This window comes from Microtus pennsylvanicus, chromosome 4, assembly GCF_037038515.1.
Source record: "Microtus pennsylvanicus isolate mMicPen1 chromosome 4, mMicPen1.hap1, whole genome shotgun sequence".
In the NCBI taxonomy this organism is placed as follows: Eukaryota; Metazoa; Chordata; class Mammalia; order Rodentia; family Cricetidae; genus Microtus; species Microtus pennsylvanicus.
This window is the reverse complement of record NC_134582.1, coordinates 104,354,058-104,370,819: the sequence shown is the minus strand read 5'-3', so window position 1 is coordinate 104,370,819 and position 16,762 is coordinate 104,354,058. Positions and strand designations below refer to the sequence as shown.

General features: G+C 39.9%; 1 protein-coding gene across 2 annotated transcripts in view; it reads left to right on the top strand.

Moving 5' to 3' along the window:
* Positions 1-16,762, top strand: part of Dcdc2 (doublecortin domain containing 2) — a 192,779-nt gene that overhangs the window by 67,813 nt on the left and 108,204 nt on the right. For both annotated transcript variants that reach the window (XM_075970005.1, XM_075970006.1), the window contains exons 4-5: positions 12,460-12,536; positions 12,666-12,797. In XM_075970005.1, coding sequence (XP_075826120.1) covers positions 12,460-12,536; positions 12,666-12,797 — 209 coding nt within the window. The remainder of the gene's footprint in view (positions 1-12,459; positions 12,537-12,665; positions 12,798-16,762) is intronic.

The following is a 16,762-nucleotide window of genomic DNA, read 5'->3' as shown; positions in this document are numbered from 1 at the left end:
ATTTAAATTTCAAGGCTTTTCTTTTTGCTCAAGGTCATTTGCATTTTAATATCTTTGGAGAAAGCAAGAACTTAAAGTTATTTTAGGGATATGGAAATGAAATGCATGACTTACATCCTACATCTGATCATGTAAAGCCACTCAGGTGATGAAGCAGTGTACTCAGGAGTGTGGTGAAGAGGTGACATTTTAGGGCTTGAAATGAGTCCCAGCTCAGGGCTCCCATGGGAGGCTGCATGTTCATTCTTTACATCCATATTGCCACTCTAATGTTCCAAGCGGGGAAGTGATGGTGGTAGTGGTGTGCGTATGTGTCATCTCCTCCTTGTGGAATCCTCAGCATAAAGCCTGAAGCCAGGGCTGCCTCACAATGGTAGCGTCCCCTCTTGGGCATCTATCCATGGGTGAACAGCATTCTTAGTATTGCTCTACGTCTGAACGCAGGTTGTGTACACACATGTTGCACAGGACCCCTGGTTTCCATGGAGGTGGAAGACAACTCCCTAATCTACATGTCTCTCTCCTGTCCTGCCTACTTTCATCTGGCATTGTTCTCTATACTGTGTTGGATAATCTGTATTCTTAGTGGAAATGTATATTCTACGGCCCAGATTGTTTGGTAACCTAAATCCCATTTGGGAAAACAAAACAAATCAGAAGCCAACAATGGTGAGATAGCAGGATTGGTTAGTAAGAAGGAACATGCAAATAAAAGGTACAGCCTAAAAAGGCATCCCTTTTTAATGCTTGGTTAGCGGCAGTTCCCGTAACTTCTGAGAGTTCTCTTGGGTTAATTGGTTATTTTTTAACTTTGTAGCGGTCATATTGTTCTCTTCAGCATAGCATTAGGGGACCCCACACAAACTTACTTATAAATACCTTGACAGTATTAAAGTACTGTCTGGTTTCTCTATAAGGCAAAGTGCCCACCAAATTAATCATTTGTAGAATAAGGTAATCAGCCAGAGCTTTAAAATTGCACATGAGGAGTTCCCGGGGTTAATGTGATCTTTCAAAACCCACAGAGTGTAGTTAAGAGAAATTTTACTGTAAATGACTTACAATCATTAGACATGTTGGGAAATAGATTTAATTGGGTCAAAATTGGTTGAAGACTTGGTAATATGAGCATTTGTTTAGTATACACATATGCTTAAGAGTTTTTCCAAGCAAGGAATTAATTTCTGTGATAAGTATTTTATCTTTTGGATTGTGTGCATGCATGTGTATGTGCGTGCTCTTTCACTGTGTGTTCCAGGGATCAAATTTAGGTCTTGGGTCTTGTATGGAACACACTTTTTGCTCTCCGAAGACATCTTGTTGGTCCTCTTTTTTTTTATGAGATAGAGTTTCTCACACTTGGTACTCACCATATAGGTGTGGCTGGTTGGCTGGCAAGCTCTAGGGATCCTCCTGCCTCTGCCTCTCCAGCACTGGGGCTATAGATGTACACACCACCCCTGGATTTTTCCCCATGAGGTTCTGGGGATCCATCTCAGGTCCTCAGTAAGCTATCACTCCAGCCTTGTTTGGGTCACTCTTAAGTTAAATATGAATTTTTGTCCCTGCTGTGCTTTGGACAGATGAATCATTCGTTGGTTTGGTTTGAATTGTTTTCCTGCTCCAGGAAAAGGAAGAACTCTATTTAGACAGTAGCTAAAGACAGATATATAAACCCATTGGATAGTGAGCATATTTGGCTGGACAACAACTCTCTGAGTAAGAGATGATAAACCACCCTGACAGATGAACCCTGCTTCTTCTGGGAATTGGTGCCTGTGCTGGTACAATGCAGGGACCTGTGTAGGGCTTGGGCAGTGCTGAGGTGTTTCATCAGCTCAGAGACTAATTGGAGCCTCCCGGGGATGTTCTGAGCACCCTGCTCGTTGTAATTAGCAACACCTTCGATGACTAGGTTCTTACTGAAGTTAGGTTGGTTGGAATTTAAAAAAGCCATTATAGTTCAACTGTAAAATATTCAGTCAGGGACTAGACTCTGCCACCGTACTCAGGATCTGGAATTTCTGTAAGCTTCAATTTTCATTCTATTTATGTTCAAAAAAATTATATTTATGAGATCATATCAAGTATATTTGACAATAGTAGCTGAAGAGAGAGGAACTTCAGTGGATTTGAGATCATTGAATAAGCATGGCCTATATATGTTAACATATAGAATATGTGCATGTATTCATTTTCACATAACCCAGTGAAGATCTCAGTTAAATGACTGGCAATATGTGTTGGTTCTGACTGCTAGTGGATAGTTTTTTACTGACACCCCAGCAGGCTGCAAGGTGCACTAAGACACCTGGATGGAGAATCACAAGGGGCCTTATGTGACTCCTTGTTTGCCTACTGAAGTGTGAAGAGGCTCATTGTAATTTTAGAATAATGTTAACCATAGGGCTGGTGAAATGGCTCAGTGGGTAAAGGCACTTGCTACCAAGTCTGACAGCCTGAATTCAATCCCTGGGACCCACATGGTAGGATGAGAAAACTCCCAAAAGTTGTCCTCTGACCTTCACACACCTACTGTGGCACATGTACATCTCTGCCCTGAAATAAATAATAAGATGTAATAAAAATAAAAATAGAACAATGCTAATGTTAAAGTCCATTTTAGTAATAAATGTGAGTGTAATTAAAAGTATTTTATAGTTAAAGTTGTAAACTTTAAAGACGTAAGTGGTTGCCCTATAAAGAGATCATGAAAAGCAAAAGGGACAAAGTGGTTGAATTCTGAGCATGATTTGTGCTCAAAAACTCATCCTAATTATTGTTTAATTGAAGTGTTATCTGTCTAAAGTGACACCAGTGGGTTATATATGAGGGTTCTTACTAGGAAAGCCAAAGGAAGAGAGATGCAGCCCAGTAGTTATCTGTAACAGGAGAAGGATATGGTGCATTCATGGAAGATGCACAGGAGATTCCCGAGGAGAATGATCTATAGTTTCTGAAGGAGGAAGTCTATCCAGCTGACTGAATGTCAGGAAGAAGGCTGCTGCATGCTGGGGTGTGGCCAGACAGAACATCTGAGTCCAAGGCTGTCATCGAAGGTGGTGGCCTTCTCTGAGGGATATCACATGGTTGGACCTGCACTGAAGGGAGAGTAATTCAGAAATGGGTGGGTGAGCGAGGAAAGGCACTAAAGGCAGAAATTGTGCTCACCTGTTCTGGATGCAGTGTGGGAGGATTTGCGAGGTCCTGAGGCTGGGCATTGGTGTGTGTGTGTGTGTGTGTGATGGGTGGGAGGCATAGAGTGGGAACAGATGAAGCAATGTTGAGGAAGGAGAAGCCATGGGATCCTTCTTTGAAATTTTTTGGTGACTGTTCAGCCGTGCATTGCTTTTTAACAGTTTTGAAAAAAAGTGCAAATTATCTTTGAATACCAAGTGAGACAAAATAAACTTTTATGCTGCAGGAACTCAGAGAGAGCTTAGGTACAAATAGATTTTTCTATATCTCCATTTAGGGTGAAGAAATGGACTCTTCTAGTGGGGTAAACACATGCAGTGTCAGGAGAAAGATCTGAACAACAGATAGAAACTTGGTTGGCAGTGGCAAAATTGTGTTCAATAGCAGTGGGTTTGATAAACTTGTCCAGGAGGATGTTCAGGTTAAGAAGAAAACAGGGCAGGATGGAACCCTAGAGAGGGGATGCTGACCTTTATGAGTCCAGAGGAGGAGGAATCAGCTTAGAAAACACAATGGGCATTATAAAAGTGCTTCAGTGGTGACACATGCTTTAATCCCAGCACTCAGGAGGCAGAGGCAGGAGCTCTGTGAGTTCAAGGCCAGGCTGGTCTACAGAGTGAGTTTCAGAACAGCCAGGGCTGTTACACAGAGAAACCTTGTCTTGAAAAAGAAAGAAGAAAGAAAAAAAGTGGTTCATAGACAGCATATTGCTAGATTCTTTAGTCAATATTCATATATATATATATATATATATTTCCTTTGACACATAGAAGGTCATGAGATAAAACAACTTGGTGTTGTAGTCTTCTGAAATGCTAATATTTGATTTTATTTTCTGAAGTCTTAAAGAGCACAGTAGTACAAGAAAAAACATCTTTACTATATCAAATAGATTGTTGAATATGGTATTCTTTAAGAAATACTCAGCCCCGGGGCTGAGTTATGACTCAGTGACTAAGGGCACACTCCACTCTTGCAGACAAACTGAGTTTGGTTCCCAGCACTCATAGTAGATGGCTTACAACTTTCATGCCAGCTCCAAGGGGTTAGTGCCCTCTGTGGACTCTTGTGGGCATCTGTACTCATACACGTACATAGCCATAGACACACATGTGCATATGTACACAATATAGAAATACAATCAATCTTTAAAAAGAAATACCTGACTTTAGAAGAGAATATATTATTATCTATGAGAATTAGTTGAGAAAATGGTCCTGATATATCCCCTATTCTGTCATTGATGGAAGCATTTGGATGGACTCGGTTAACATCCAGGCAGTGTGCTTTCCAGTCTGTTCCTGTCTTTATACCTAAACTGGGCTTTTTGTTAATGATGTGCAGTTGAGTGTTATTTTCTTATGCTGTCTCTTTGATTCTGCCTTTACTTGAAGTTTGTAATTTATTCATATTTAGTGAGGTATAGGCACAATTGGATCTGAGTCCATCATTTGCTTTTGTTTGCTTCATGTTGTTCTTTCCTGCTTTCTCTAGGTACATCAGACATTTTAAATATTTAATTTTTATCTCTATAATGGATATTTAGTTATGATATTTGAGATATGAATAATTACTTTAGTGCTTGTAACATATATCCTTAATTTTAGTTTGCTTTTAAATAATATTCTCTCAGACCCCAAAGAACTTTACAATAGTGTAATTCCATCTACCTTCACTCATACCTTTGCATTCACATTAAATAACTTGCTTCTAGTAATGTATTGAGCAACTTTATGAGTCATTATTTTGCTTTAAAACATTGTTTTAAAAAATAAACATTACAGTTGTTACTTTTTTAACAGCTTTGAAATAGCTGGTACATTTCTTTCCAGTGTTCTCTATGCTTTCATGTACACCCAGGCTTCTTTGTTTCTAAATATTTCCATTATCTGTCTGGAAACTTCCATCGTATATTTTTTTAAGTGTGGCTCTGTTATCAATTCTTTTGGCTTTGGCTTTTTGTGTGTGTCTCTGTGTGTGTGTGTGTGCACACGCGCTCAGAAATGTCTTTATTTCACTTTTTATTTTATATAACATTAATGGAACTAACTTAATTCTTTTTTGCATTTATTTATTGATGTGTGTGTGTGTGGTATGTGTGTGTGCATGCACACGTGTTCTGGTAGTGACATGGAGTTGGTTCTCCTCTTCTAATCATGTGAGTTCAGAGATCAAACAGAGGCTGCCAGGTTTGTGCAACAAGCACGGTTACCAGCAGAGAAATCTCTTGGAACCTTTGTTTTCTCTTTCAAAAGTTGTTTTCTCAGGTATATTCTGCTATGCCTAGGTGGGTAGGTCTATGTAATAAGTTCTTCATTTCAGATATTCTGTTTTTGCTTCTAGAATTTTTATTTGTTTCTTTTTGGAGTTTGAATTTATGATCTAGACCTCTCCATTTGATATGCTTAACCCTTTGTCCCCAAGCTGTTTAATGTATTTATAACAGTAAAAACCTTATTTGCCCATCTCAATATCATGGCAATGTCTGGCTTGATTTGTTTTTCCCTCTGACAGTAGACTCTGTTTTCTTCTTTATTTGAATTGTTTTGCTGTGTTTGTTGTATAGAGGTCACATTGTAAAGCATTTTTTTATGTGTAGGAGCTGAAAGTAGGAAATACTTTTCCTAAGAAGAACTTATTCCAGCCTCCTCTGTGGGATGCCAGGGAAAGGGGCTGGTCTTTTCACAGCCCACAGCTGGTTTCAGTACAGGCTGCCTTCTCTAAACCAATGCTTTCAAACGTTACAAGGGTAAAATTAGGACTTCTCTCAGGGCCTGGGAATTAATCCTCATGAGATTCAGAGATGTCTCTTGACAGTTGTTCCAACTGTTAGCCCTAGATGCCACTGGAGAATCTATTACCTAGCCCCACCTCTAACCCTCTGTGCCATGGGGTTTCTGTCTCTGCTTCTTCACCTTGCTCCTAGCTCTGTTATACTTCTGCACACTGAAGACAGCTCCCGGTGAAGAAGACTTTGTTGGTGGTGAGGACTTAGCACGTCCTAGTCTTCTCGACAATGCCAACCCGGCCTCTGGCTGACTCACTACAGAAGGTTTGTCATCCTGGAGGTGCAAGCAGCTCTAGATTCCGTCTCACTTAGAACCCCATTCTCTCTAGAATTCACGTTATCTAGATTTCTTTGAAACGTAAACTCTCTAATGTGCTTTTAAAAATGCCTTTCAGCTTTCCTTGTTTTGGCAGAAGCAACTGTCTCCTATAATGAAATGTCAAAGCAGGAATAAGCCTGTTTCTTCCATTTTTCTCATAGAGCATCCTCTGGGAAAGGCTGCGCTCAGTCTTCCATTCTTATTGTAGTCTTTTCTTTTCAGGTGTCCTTTTCAGGTTGTGCACTCTGAGCATTTCTGTGATGGATGGTTTATCTGTTAAGTTTAGGAACTGTTTGCAGAATGAAATATCTATCTTGTGATAGAGGCCCTTTCCAAAGCCACTTATCAGCCCGTGGTCAGCAGCAGAGCAGCTCTGTCCTGTGGAATGTGTGCTCACCGTACCACTTACTTTTAGCCGTTCTTTATTCCATTCAAAGCAGTGCTATTGGGATAATGAATGATGACAACCTCTACTTTTCTTTTCAGAAGTGGTTGTCAGGACAAAGCCTTGTGTCTTATGTGTCCCAGACAAACTCTGCTATTGCGTTACACCCTGGATGCTTTTAATTTTTCTAGGTCTCACTGTGTAGCCCTGGCTGTCCTGGAATTCACTCTGTAGACCAGGCTGGCCTTGGACTCACAGAGATCCACCTGCCTCTCCAGAATGCTGGAAGTAAAGGCTTATGCCACCATGCCCAGCCCCTGAATGATTAAAAAAAATCTCTTTAGGACTATTTATACTTGGATATGTCTGTAATGTTGATTCTTAGGTAAATGATTTCCTACTATTGGGTCTTTAATTTTTTTGGATCCCTTATCAAAAAGGGTGAGAAATGATTAAATATTTTGCAAAGAACTTTGTCCCCTCTTTGATGCTGGGTGATTTTTCAAAGTAACAAAGTTTCCTCAAAAACTTTTGAGATCCCATTTTCTTTAAACATCTATCAGAAAGAAAGCAGAAACCTAGTGCATTTTGGCCTACACTTGGCAAATGGTTAACATTAGTACATTAGTTTCTCTAAATAGACTGTTTTATGGACTATCATAAAATCTGGCATTTTAGAAAGTTATTGAAATCTGTGCCCTTAAACAGTGCAAGGAGTTTCTACAGGAGGTAAGCACTTACTGACTGTGAGGGTCCATTCTGCAACTTTGTCCCCTTGGGTTTGTAGGCTGACTTTGCTTTTCTTGGTACAAGATCGGAAAGGTGGCAAGTGCCAGGTAACAGCTCCAGGGAGCAGCAAGTATGTGCAACTCACTGTGGTACTTAATTCCTTCCCCAGGCAGTTCTTTGGCTGACTTAGCAGAATCATTCAAACTCCTCTACATCTATTTGTAGTACGAATAGTAAAAACCAAGAGACAGATATTGGGGTTTTAACCTGAAGATCAGAAAAACAAAGCAGTCAAGCCACTAGGGAGCTCTTACTTCTAAGAAATTCTCCGACTGAAAAGAGAGCAAGTTTCTGTCTCATTCCACCTTACATTCCTCTCTAGATTAAAGGCATGTGACTCTTTAGTACTGGGATTAAAGGTGTGAGCCACCACAACCTAGAACTGTTTCTGCATTGATCTAGTGTAGCCCAGGGTGGCCTTGAATTCATAGAGATCCATTTGCCTCTGTCTCCCAAATCCTGGGATCAAGATGTGTGATACTACTGCCTGGATTCGGGTGGCTTAGTTTTACCTTCTGGTTGTCAGGCAAGCTTTATTTATAAAACATAACTAAAATATCACTAAATCTATTGATTGATTGATTAACAGATATATTATCGACTTAACCTGTACATCTAATTCATTTGTCTATCTATCTATCTATCTATCTATCTATCTATCTATCTATCTATCTATCTATCTATCTATCATGTTATCCATCTATTATCTATTCATCAATCATATATTATTTAGCTATCTTCTATTTCTATTATCTATATACTTTAAACTGCCTTCTTTGCTTATCTATCTATCTATCTATCTATCTATCTATCTATCTATCTATCTATCTACCTATCCATCTATTTATCATCTTTCTATCTGTCTGTCTATCTAATCTACCTACTTTTCATCTAGCTATCTCTATCACCCAACTACCTATTTATCATGTACTTTTCCTCCCTCCCTCCCTTCCTCTTTTCCCTCCCTCTTTTCTCTCCCTCCCTTCCTATCATTTATCTGCCACCATCTATTCTCTTCCATGTATCTTTTACTTACGGGCAGAAATGAGAACTTGGTCAGTATCATACGCCTGTCTCTCTCTGATTCAACTAACCCACTTCTCAGTGTGTTAGGAATTTTGTCTTCTTTTAGTCCTTGGGTGGCGACATGTGAGCCTATGGGGGACATCTTCCACTAAGCTATAGTTGTACTATAGAGTCCAGCTCTAGCTTCTCCTCCCTAATTGTGTGTTGTTACTGAATTTCTTCCCACTCCTTCCATCCCCAGCCATATCCTTACTAGTCTCTCACGACTGCTGTTCTACTTTGTTCTACAAGAATATTCATTCCCCAAACCAACAAGTGGTGCCAGTGTATTTGACTTGGTCTCAGGTACAGGTTACACGCTGAACCTGCTCAGCCTGCTCACCTGTGTGATCTACCCTGCTTCACAAGGTGGGAGTGGGAGCTCCTTAGCCTCTAGCCCTGATGTGCACACCTTCAGACTCAGTGTGAAGACACTTCACATCATTCTCATGCTAAATACTGTCTGTGCCAAAGGCCAAGGGGAAGCGTGTGCTTATAAGAGGATTGATAAAATTATAAGAACTCTCATTTACCATTATCTCCCATTACCAGGGTCATAATATAGATGAGCACTTGACCAACACTCCTCCCAGTCAGAGCTCTGGAAAGCCCCCACTCCAGTTGATTTGGTTTATCTTGAATTTAGATATGATGTTATAGAAAATGCTAATTAGAAGCATGCATGATATGCTGGATATGGTGGCATGCTCCTGTTACTCCAGCACTTGGAAGGTAGAGGTAGGCAGATCAGTAGTTCAAGGTCAGTCTTGGCTATATAGCAAATATGAGGATAAGCCTAGGCAACATAAAAACCTGTCTCAAAACAAGAACAAAAAGATAATTATTTAAAAATTGATTTAATCAGTGTTTTTTTTTATTGATTTTTAAATTCAGATACATTACTTTATTTTTCAGATACTTTTATTGGTCTGTTGGAAAATGACAATGCAGATTTAGTTAGTATCACTGGGGTTAAATGTAATTAAGATTAGTCTTCAATTTAGATGGTTAATCATGAAACCTTGGTGGAGATCTTTGCCATGCTGAAAATAACCATGTATAAAATAATGGCTATTCGTACTAATGCTGTGATTTTTTTCAACTACCAACTTTTATATTCAGAAGTTAGAGTTATAATGTATATATTTATTTCTCTAAATTACTAAAGTGAAATAATTTAGACGAGAACTTTAAAATAATTTATATAACTTACTTATCTTTATCTTTAATTCAACAAGGTTTCAAACTACCAAGGAGTGTGTGGTAAGACCTATACAGACTGAAAATGTGTCAACTGATGTAGTGTGTGTTGACTGCATTACTGAGTTACACCGAGAGCAAGTAAAGCAACAGGAATTGGTGATTGCAAACCAAGTCGATACGACACACTTAGGTGACAATAAGTGCTATGGGAAAGACAAGACAGGGCAGCAGAGAACCATGGACACCCCAGCAGCTGCCATCTGAGCCTTCAGGAAGGAAGTACAGTTGTGGTGGGGGTTGTGGGAGAAAGGGACTCTGAGAGACACAGCAGGAAGGCCTGTCCCTCACCTGGGTGCAGATTCATTCACACTTAGCTGGCAGGGACCAAAGAGCAAGCAAGCAGGCTATGAAGATTTGCTGTTTTCTAAGGACTGCTTAAGCCCCAGCCCTGTCTCAGATAGTACTGCTTGTGTGTTAACTCCAGGTTTTTATGAAGTGTATGAGCTAAGCAAAGGAAGAGACTCTTCAGGTCAATTTGATCTTGTCATAAGCATCATCCATCTAAAAAAACTATGTATCCTCTATTTCACAAAATTCCAAGTTCTCCTGTTTGATTGTGTGGATAAATATATATTTTTGGAAATTGCTTTTGGCCGTGATGTTTCTAATAGCACTAGAAAGCACATTAGTATAATGGAGGCCCTCACCCCCAAACTGTAAGTGCTGTCATTGGTACTGCAGCAGCAGCTGCAGCCACTGCCTGAGGAGAAAGGCAAATGATGGGGGCATAGTGCAGTCAAGCCTTGAGGAGGAAGTAAAATTTCAGTTGCAGAAATGGGGAGGATATTTTAGGCAGAGGGATGAAGTGAGCAAAAGCACAAGTAGACATAGAGCACGCCTTAGGGACAGTGGCAAGCTATTTAGGTGAAAGCACGCAGCTTAAGGGGACAGAGCTTTGCCAGGAGACAAGGGCTGATGACACCCGTGATGGAGAGTTGGGGTCCCAGTAGTACAGATGGAAACCATATAGTAGAATACTGAAGAGAAGACAGGATGGGAGTTGGTGTCACACGAAGGATGGAAAGTGGGGGACTGCACTTGAGAAGGGTGTAAGGCAAAGGGAAAAAAAAAATTACAGACTCCAGATGGAGACTCTCAGCATTAGTGGAGCAAGTGGAGAAGGCTGGCGACAAAATTAAGATGGAGCACAGTCTTTCAAGGGGACAAAGGTCTTCTGAGGTGGATGGAAAAGGAGAAAGCGTTGGAGATGTGGGAGAGCTGGGCTGTGGAAGAAAGGGAAGTAAAGACCTTTATTTCTATTGGCTTAGTGTGTGTGTGTCATGAGATGTAAGCAAGGCCTTGAATTACTCATTATAAAGATAGAAACTAATCATTGTCATAATAAGTGAGTGGAAGGTTGGCAGAGCATTTCTAAGTTCTAGGGTGGTGATAAAAGCCCTTTCGTGTGTGTTTTCCGCAGGGATATGTGGCTTTAACTGCACCCTACTCTCCAGAGGCAAAAGCAGATGGGGAGGGCAGGGGATGCAGGTCAGTAGAGTGCTTGCCTAGCCCTGGGTTTGGTTTTCAGTACTACATAAACTGGGCATGATGAGTCATGCCTGTAATCCCAGCACCTGGGAGTTGGAGACAGGAGGATAAGAAGTTCAAGGTCGTCCGTGGCTACCTAGTGAGTTTGAAGGGAGCTTAGGATAGAGATCTTTTGTAAAAAAGAGAGGGGGCAATCAGAGTCCCCTGGTTATAAGAGCTGAGGGGCCAGGGTAGTGATAGAGTGCCCGTGATGAACACAGGATGAGGCGAAGCGGAAAAGTTTTCTTCACAGATCAAGGTGGGGCTTCAGGAGCTGGGAGCAGGTGTGCCAACAATGGGAGGAGAGATGGCAAGAAACAGCCCTGCAGTTGCAGGAGAGAGCTCTTCCAAAGTCGAGATTTTATAGGATTATTTGATTGTACTTTTCTAGAAGCATTGTTTAACGAGTTGCTTTGATTTGTTTGTATCTTTGGCATAGATTGTAATAAGTGTGCCTAGCACTTAATGTAGAATTTTTTTCCTTTAATTTTTGGAGAGCTTCTTTGATGGTGTCTAATTATTGGTGAAGGGTGAATCTGGAGTGTGTGTCCAAGTGGAAAGAGAGCAAGGCTTTAACAGAGGCCTTGAAATGATCCATGTGAAATAATTATTTACAACTCTGCTGACTAAGCCAATTAAAAGATTTTATTCCCTTTATCAATAAAGGTCCATCAGTAAGCCACACTAAGAGTGGCTTCATGTCTCTGAAGAGTCTGTTAGTGCCCAAGCTGAAGGATGTAGAGTTTTTAAAGACAAACCCCACAAAGATCAAGATTTATATCAAAATTAGATTAGAGTCCCAGAATAACCTGGAAACTTTCATTCCTGGCAGAGCATAGTAATTATTTTAGATATAGCATGTCAATATTTTTGCCTTTCTTACTAGTTATTTTAGTTTCTTTTAATTATGAATATATCTGGACAATGGTGAAGGCCACGGAAATCTCAAATGTGTTGCAAAGGCAGACCTGACATTGTGCAGAGTGGGGTAGAGGACTGAGAACTGTCTACACAAACACCAAATGGAGTCAGAACAAGGTGGTGTTACCTTATTTCAGCACGAGTACCATCCTGTTTATCCTTTAGAAAGCTGGTGACTTTTTCCCTTTTGCTTTGCTTTTGAAGGTGAAGCCAGTCATCCACAGCAGGATCAATGTGTCTGCCCGTTTCAGGAAATCACTGCATGAGCCTTGCACCATTTTGTAAGTTGAAGCCCTTTATATTTCAGGGTAGAATTAATTGACTATGTGCTTTCCTTGGGGGTTGGAATTTGAATGTTATGAGTATAACAGTTTTCAGATGCGTTGTCTGTTTTTCCTTTTCTTCCACAGCTTGATTGCAAATGGAGACCTCATAAGCCCAGCTTCTCGACTCCTCATCCCTAGAAAAGCTTTAAATCAGTGGGATCACGTACTACAGATGGTCACAGAAAAAATAACTCTTCGGAGTGGGGCTGTCCACAGGTGTGTCGTAGCACTTCCCACAGCGGGGATGGTTTGGGAATCCTCGAAGATGTTCCCATGGGCTCTGCAGTCACTGATTCCTAGATTTGAAGTTAGGCTGACCCTGTTAAACTTAATGCGCCTCAGTTTCTTTATATGAAGACTATGATATATAATGGCACTTTAATGGGGTTTGTTTCTATCAGTCTGTGGCATGTTGGAAGACATCAAGAGATTTAAACTGCTTTTGCTATTTTAGTGCAGAGTAATAAACAAGCATCATTCTACGCTAAGAGAAAGGGACTTCTTGGCCCCTACCAGCTTCTTGATTGTTAGTTGATTGTTCTTTCTCCAGGGAGGCAAGACTGTTTATTCAGGGGTTTAAACTGTTTGTCTCAGGCAAAAATGTCTGATGCTAGAAAGAGGAGATGAGCTTCAGGAGGAGACAGGTGAGGGAGGATAAGTGAGATACTCCAAAATTAAAACCAAAAGCATTTTTAGTGAAATTTAAATGAACATTTAAAGCATAGTATAACCTATGAAGTTATTACTTAGGGTATTATTTTTACTACATTTATTTACTTATTTATGTTTGTTTGTGTGTGTGTGTGTGTGTGTCTGTGTGTGAGTACATATGGAGGCCAGAAGACAACCTTTGGAAGTCACTTCTCTCCTTCCACCATGTGGGTCTTGGGGTTTAAACTCAGGTTGTTAGGCTTCTGGCAAGCGCCTTTACTCACTGAAGTCTCTCACTGGCCCTGAAATGATCCCTTTAGGCAAGCTAATTTATATCTTTTTTTTTTCTGATGGAAGATTACAAATAACAGAACACATTAAAAGCATATATATAGTGCATGTATATGGACACACACCTACACACTCACATGTGTCCCCAAATCCAAGCAGTTCTCTCAGTACCTACCTCCTTCTCATTCCTCCTGATGCACCATGCACACGTTCTTGTCTGTTTGGTGCATGCACACCATACATGCGTGCCCATTCACACACACACACACACACACACACACACACACACACACACACACTTACCAAAGCACAGCTACTGCTTGAACTAAATTCCCAAATGACTGCATATCATGTCCTTCAGTTGAATGCTTATTTATATATTATCTTAATAGTTTTATCATCACTGAAAATATAAGTATAAATTGTTTCAATTTAAAATAATGCTTAGCATATGACAAAAATTCAAGTAGTGCAGAAAGTGTAAATTTAAAGTATTTCTCCCATTCAGATCCACTATCCCTTTCCTGAGTAGTTTTTGTACCCTAGAAAACAGAACTATAAATATTCTATGCTTGTACAAGTATATGCACTGCTGGTTTCCCCTCCCTCTTCTCTCCCTCTCTCCTCCTTTCCTACTATCCCTCCTTCCCCCCATTTCTTGTGTGTATTTGTAACACAGGGATCAGAGAAGGATGCTGTGTACCGTGATTTCCACTTTGCTAAGAGCCTTTCTTGAACCCAGAGCTACACTGGCTTCCAGAAAGCCCTGTTGGTCCTCCTGGCTCTGTCCTTGTCCCTCAGTGTTAGGGTTATAGACACACACAAAATATGTACTCAGGAGGCAGAGACAAGGGGTTTCTGGGGCTTGCTGGATGTCAGCCATATTAGCTCCAGACTCAATTAGAGACCCTGTTTCAGAGGAATAAGATGAAGAGTGACAGGTAGATCAGGATACCACACGACCCCCTCTGACCTTTACTTCAAGGTTGCCTATGGCAAGTCTACCACTCCACATGCTCATAGCATCACACGTATATTTCACCCACACACGCAAGTTTCATTGTTTCTTGATTTTTATTTATTTGATATACAGTACTGTATGATTTCCCCTTCCATTCTAGGTATTTTTATAATCACTTTACATTTTAAATGAATTAGCTCAGCATTCTTATGAATTAAATAGTGTTATTCTCTTTTGAAAGACATGACATATGAGACCCAGAGAGGAAAGTTACATGTCCAAGATTAAGCAGACACTGGGTAGCATGGCAAGCCTAGCAGGCAGTCTGGAGCTGATGCTCTTAGCTAATTTCTAAATAAACAATATGTGTTTATATTCCATTTTGCATGATTTATCATGATCCTTGCACATTTGTCTTATTGGTTTTCAATCACACATTGTGTATTAGAGAAGTTGGCCTTTTGTGTGTGTGTGTGTGTGTGTGTGTGTGTGTGTGTGTGTGTGTTTGTGTGTAAGTTTCAAATGTGTTTCCAGTTTGCATTTTCTTTATTTGGTTTGTATATAAACATCTTGAGTTTTCAGTCTTTCTTTGTGTTCACTAATTTTATCACTAGCTCTAATCTTCCTGACTCTGGGATTATAAAAATAATTTTATGTTGTTTCATCTTGTGCTTATAACTTTTATTTAAACCTTAGCCATTTTCTGGTTTATTTTGATTTTAGTAGAGAAATCAACATCACTAATTATGCATAGTTTTAAAAATATATAGGCTTCTCTTTTGACATCTGTATACATTCTGACTTTCCCAACAAATAATATAAAGTATACAAAGATATATACAGACCATCTCTTGTCTAAATGTATCTTTTCTTATAATTGAACAAATTCTTAGGTGGAAAAGAGTAGATACGCAAGCACTAACAGAAATAAAAATACATGTTCCCCATACACACGAATAATTTAGAGAAATTAATTTTTTTCTTGAAACAAGGTCTCACTTTATAGCCTTGGTTTATCTGTAACTTACTCGGTACCCTCAAACTCTTGGCAATTCTCCTGTATCTGTCTCCTGAGTGCTATGATCTCAGGTGTGAGCTAATATATTCAATTGAGAAATTTAATGATTAATTCAATGGTAGACTTGGTGCTGCTCACTTGGGAGAGCCCACTCTCTCTTCATAGAACACTGATAACTCTTTGTGTTATTCATCAGTATATTTATTTAACAGTAGAACATATCTTATTTAATAGTAGGGCATAATAGTAGAATACATCTTTCTGTTATATATCAGCATATTAATTTGCTGATAGCATCCACAGATAAAACTCCCTTTTCATGATTCCTGTGCTTTGAGACAACAGAAGGAAATAGGTCATCAACAAAAGTTATATTGAAGAAGAATGATAAAATCACAGGTTAGAATTTACACAGTAGCTCTATCTACCTGCCTATTAAACAAGCCAGCTCTTGGCTGGGAGATCTTGGAGTCCAGATCTTTTCATTTCTAGTGTAACATTTGATTTGGATCTATTTGGAGGAAAGAGGGTGAAGAATGTCTGGCTGTCTGGCTCTTGGCCAGTGGTTTTCAGCCACATGTGATTTTAATTCCAGGGGACTTGCATCTGTATCTGGAGCCAGTTCTGGTGAGCACAATTGGGCCTGTGAACAGCATTCCTCCATCTAGTGGAGAGGGACTGGGGTGCTTCTGGGCATCTATAATAGACAGGGGAGACTCTAGGGTACTTCTGATCAGTCTACAATAGGCAGGGGAGAGTCTGGGGTACCATTGGGTACGCTTTGATGGACGGGACAGCTTCCCTGATGGAGAACTGGCTGGCCACAGTGCCTTTGTTTCAGATTGGTGGACTCGATGAAGTAGGCTAAGCAGAAATCGGGGTTGTGTTCCAACTTATATTTATAGAGTTGGAAATACCACATTATAGAAAAATGTTAACATCTGCATGCTAATGGAGAACTAATACTTTCCAGGGCTTTTGTTAATATTTTTAGTGTTCTTCATGGCCAGCTGATAGATCAATGGACCCCCCTTTTTTTCTTCTCTGATACAAAGTCTGTAGTCCTGGCTAGCTAGTCTGCAACTCACTATGTAGCCCAGGTTAGCCTTGAACTCATGATGTTTCTGCTTCAGCTTTTCTAGTGAAAGAAGGATTTTATTATTGTTATTCAACATTTTTAATATAAGGCATTTGAAAGTTTTTGTAACACATTATGTTGAAACCCTAGCAACTACTAGCGCTTGTTTATAATCTTTAAAA